The 4729-nt window shown below is 34.0% G+C and overlaps 1 protein-coding gene across 1 annotated transcript in view; it reads left to right on the forward strand.

Moving 5' to 3' along the window:
* The window catches only part of LOC109208316 (lysine histidine transporter 1-like), an 8097-nt gene extending 6157 nt beyond the window's left edge, over nt 1-1940 (forward strand). The window contains exons 6-8 of the mRNA XM_019371405.1: nt 204-295; nt 410-478; nt 1476-1940. Coding sequence (XP_019226950.1) covers nt 204-295; nt 410-478; nt 1476-1574 — 260 coding nt within the window. The 3' untranslated portion in view covers nt 1575-1940. The remainder of the gene's footprint in view (nt 1-203; nt 296-409; nt 479-1475) is intronic.
* Nucleotides 1941-4729: the final 2789 nt, after the last annotated feature.

Here is a 4729-nt window from a genome sequence, read left to right on the forward strand (position 1 = left end):
GCACAACTTGTTCATTAACGTGTTATTTTGCGCATATCTCAAGTTAACTCAGTCTAAAAGTTTAGGTCAATTTGGGACGCACATGAAAACTTGTCAAAATTAGAAAAACATTTTAAATTATATATAGTCATGATATGAGCAAACTCATTTATTGATTCGATCAATTTGAACTAAAATTGAAATGCATTTTGTTTTTGTTACAGCCTTCACAATGTTTGTTGGCATTACCTTCCCTTTCTTCAATGGACTGCTTGGATTCTTTGGAGGATTTGCTTTTGCCCCAACAACCTATTTTGTAAGTGATTTTCAATCTTTTTCTTCTCTTTTCCTCTTTCATTTTTGAAATGCATTTATTTTCAAAGCCTCTCTCTACTTTATGCTTTAAACGTAACATTTTTATTATATTCAGCTCCCTTGCATCATGTGGCTAGCAATCTGCAAACCAAAGAAATTCAGCCTCTCTTGGATTATTAATTGGGTAGGTACAACTTACTCAGCTGCTAATTACATACCATTTTTGCTATTCGGTTTAAGTTATATATATCGCCAGCATATAAAAAAAAAAATTTACACTAGCAGGTCATCGAAAGGATATATACCGATAAGTAGGGGTGTTCAGAAAAACCCAAAAAATCGAACCAAACTGAAAACCAAACCAAACCGACCAAAAAACCGATAATTTTTTGTTTGATTTGGTTTTGGTTTTGAATTTTAAAAACCGATCAAATTTGGTTTGGTTTTGGTTTTAATCAGAAAAAAACCCGAACCAAACCGACAATAGGAGTAGCTATTTTAAATTTATTAATACACCTATATATATGTATATTTTTATACAAAGTTTCAAAAATTTAATGGTAATGTTAATAGTTTGCACTTTTAGTACAGTTCTTTACCTTTACATTCTAGTTTGATTGGTAGTTTTCTTTTGTTAAGTGTAAGAATTCATTTCGTGTTAAAAATAATACTATATTTTTAATTGAGTCCTTAAATTATTCATCACTATTCGATTCAATTATCATCAATATATCTTGGTAAATAATAGATTTCCCAAAGGGCAACTGATTTGATAGTGTTACGTTGAAAATGTGGTCGCCGGAATATGTGTTTAGTATGTCTTATATTTAAGAAAAAACCGACAAATAATCGGAAAAAACGAAAAATCGACAAAACCCGACATAAACCGAATTGAGAAAAAATCGACTTAATTGGTTTGGTTTGGTTCTAATATTTGAAAAACCGACTTACTTGGTTTGATTTCTTTTAAGGGAAAAACCGATCCAAACCAAACCATGAATACCCCTACAGATAAGTTTCTTAAAAATGTGGAGTTCTATAATTTTGAAAGTAAGAACTAAAATTGACCTGATAATGTAAAAATCCTTTGCACTGAACGGTTTATATAACATAAACTCCTCCCTTTATAGCTCAAAAAAAAAAAAAAAAAAAAAAAATCTAAAACGAACTTTTGATGACAGATTTGCATTATTCTTGGAGTACTATTGATGATTATAGCACCAATTGGTGGCCTAAGATCCATAATCATACAAGCCAAGGACTACAAATTTTACTCTTAATCTATACAAGCAGCAACAGAAAAGCCTTCGTCATACCAATTTCTTGAGGGAAGTCTAACATATATTACGGGCGTGCGTTGATCCTGCGTATTTTGAGTTGTGATAAATATATAGTATAGTATTTTTTTTCTAATTTATTAAGATGTGAATGGCTCAATGATCCATAGAGCCAGTCTTGTATTGCTAGTTATATTGAGATTATAAAAAATTACAAAGGATAAGTACATCATCTATTATTATATGATATGGGATATAGCAATATTATAGTTATCATGTACACGAGTTATTTATTATCACATAAAAGTTCCGATTGACAAGAAAATTGGTGTCTGCATAATGCGAATTACACTTGTTCCTTGTTGAATGTATATAATTTTCAAAAATGTTTAAATGGTCATGAATGACTTCACTCATTAGCTTAAAATTTTGGATTAATTGAACTAGATTATTTTACATTTTACTAGAGTTTTAATACGTTTGTCTTTATAATCACATCTCTCTTTGTTATTCAATTGCTAAGGACTTTTCTCCCACTCTACTCAGCCCATCGAGCCACTATATACATTGGGGAAAGTGCACGGTTAGCCACTAATAACATATGTATTTACTTTTAAGCCACTGTTTAAAATGTCTTTAGTCTTTAGCCACTGCTTTAATAAACTTTAACTGCCCGGACGAAAATACCCTTCTGCTCATGTCCTTAACTCTTGAACTTAACTTCAGGACTATATGTCCTTAACTTTTGAACTTGAAACTCTATGCTCAGGACTTCAGAACTACATATCCTTAACTTTTAAACTTAACTTACATGTCCTTAACTTTTGAAGTTAACTTACATGTCCTTAACTTTTGAACTTAACTTTAGGACTTCAGGACTACATGTCCTTAACTTCAATTTTATTAGCTATGATATGTATATTATATACAACATGTAGATGCATCATCCTTAAAATTGTTAAAATATAATGGTCATACTACATTTATGTCCTATGACGCCTATCCGTTCATCGATCCAGTTAAGAAATACATGGTTTACAAATGAGTGACATGAGATTTTTAGCAGAGTGTGTACATGAATTTTGAGTATCACTGTTCTTAGATGTCTTCCAGTTCTATTGTAAACAAACAGTAAGTACAACGGCATATAAATCCACCAACTACTCTTCGACTTTGAGGTAATTAATGAAATGAATGCATGGGTGTATTTTCGTTTGGGAAAGAAAGGGTAACACTGTCTTTTGATATTAATTTTAATAGATTAGTGGCTACTTTTCTCAACATTAAAAATACTGGATAAAAAGTAATACCACTTTAAAAAGTGGCTACCCCACACAATTTTTACACCTTTGCTCCCTCAACTTCGGGATCCATTCTTCAGCCTCATATTTCTGTTTATTTTTCGTCTTTTCCAAAAGTAGATGACAAAGAGCGAAAAATTCAAAAACAAAATCAAAAATCCTCGTGTAAACTCTATAAGTTACTTCATGTAGTAATTGAGAGCAAGAATTTCAATAACAATAATTAGCTTAAGTCGTGCTTGGCACTGTCCTAAGAAACTATTTCACTAGTGTGAAATATTTCTCCAGGATTAAACAAGCTTACCTCTATTTTATTTAGAGGATACAGGAATCAGCAAAATATTTATATTACAATAATCCAACAAGATTGAAAAGAGAATAGGACAAAGAAAATTTATAAGAAAATTGAAAATAAGAGAAGCTAAGAGAGAAAGAGAAGAAGGCTAAGTAGAAAAGCACTTCTGATGGATCATTGTTGTGCCGCCAAATGATGGCTATTTATACTTGAAATTGCATGTAATTTGTAGTGCATGGCAAGAAAGTGGCTAATCACGTTTGCCACTTGGCATAGTCTTCTAGAAGGCTAAGACACTTGTCTTTAAAATATTGCCACAGTCCCCACTATTTTAAAGACCCAAAAATAAACTTGTTGGATTTGTATGGTCCAAATGTAATAGGTTTGGTGTCTTCTGGACTATTGTCACGACCCCAGCCCCGATCGTGATGGCGCCCAACGCACTGCTAGGCAAGCCCGACCAATTAAATAACCTTAACCATTTTATCCAGTTCGTGAATTAATTAACACAGATAATTACCAAGTCAAAATACTAAAATTCGTGAATAGAGTTAAACATGCGAAAATCCCAAAATATAAAATAACTACACAGCCGAAGAATTCGGTGTCACAAGTCTGAGCCTCTAATACATGAGTATCAACCTACTACATATCGTTCTCTAGAAATGCGGAAATTAAAATAAATAAGATAGAAGGAAGATCAGGACTGCGAACGTCAACTGCAGCTACCTTGAAACTCTCAAACATGATGCTAGGCAGAGAAGTCCTCACTCAGCCTCAGTACTACCTGGATCTGCACGCAAGGTGCAGGGAGTAATGTGAGTACTCCGACCCAGTGAGTAATAAGCATAAATAAAGACTGAGAATAAGAAATCCTGAATAGGTACAAAGTAATTCTATAAATACAGCAACTTGAAGCCAGTAGCATAAAATCAATAAATCAGTGAAAACAGTTATAGAAATATCACAACAGATAAACAAGTAATGACAATCAAAATATGCAATGCAACACATAGACCGGTACTCTCCAGTACCCGCTGCGGCGTGCAGCCCGCTCCATTTATTTATCGTCGATGGCGCTCACTGGGGGTGTGCAGACTCCGGGAGGGGCCCCTTACGGCCCAAGCACAATAATAAGCCATATCGTGGCATCAACTAGGCCCTCAGCCTCATATCAATATCAATATCATACCGCTGCGGCGCGCAGCCCGATCCCATACTCAGTCCAAAATCACATAGGCCTCTCGGGCACATTAATATAGAAATATTTAGCCCAAACTTCATTTAAAAATATTAATTAAGTTTCTAGTTTGAGAAAAGTGGTTGAGTTTGCAAAACAGTATTAAATTCTAGGATGGGTTCAATGATATATAGAAATGGTAAGAAACCAGTAATAACAATCCCTGAAGGATTTAATCAGTTGGCACGAAGCCCAAATATAGCAATTAGCTCAATTAAAATAATAATAAGTGAATTTCAGTCTACGCAGTATATTCATCTACCGGGACGGACCAAGTCACCATCCCCAACGGTGCTCTACCCCACGCTCGCTACCCGGCGTG

This window comes from Nicotiana attenuata, unplaced genomic scaffold (genome assembly GCF_001879085.1).
Source record: "Nicotiana attenuata strain UT unplaced genomic scaffold, NIATTr2, whole genome shotgun sequence".
Lineage (NCBI taxonomy): Eukaryota > Viridiplantae > Streptophyta > Magnoliopsida > Solanales > Solanaceae > Nicotiana > Nicotiana attenuata.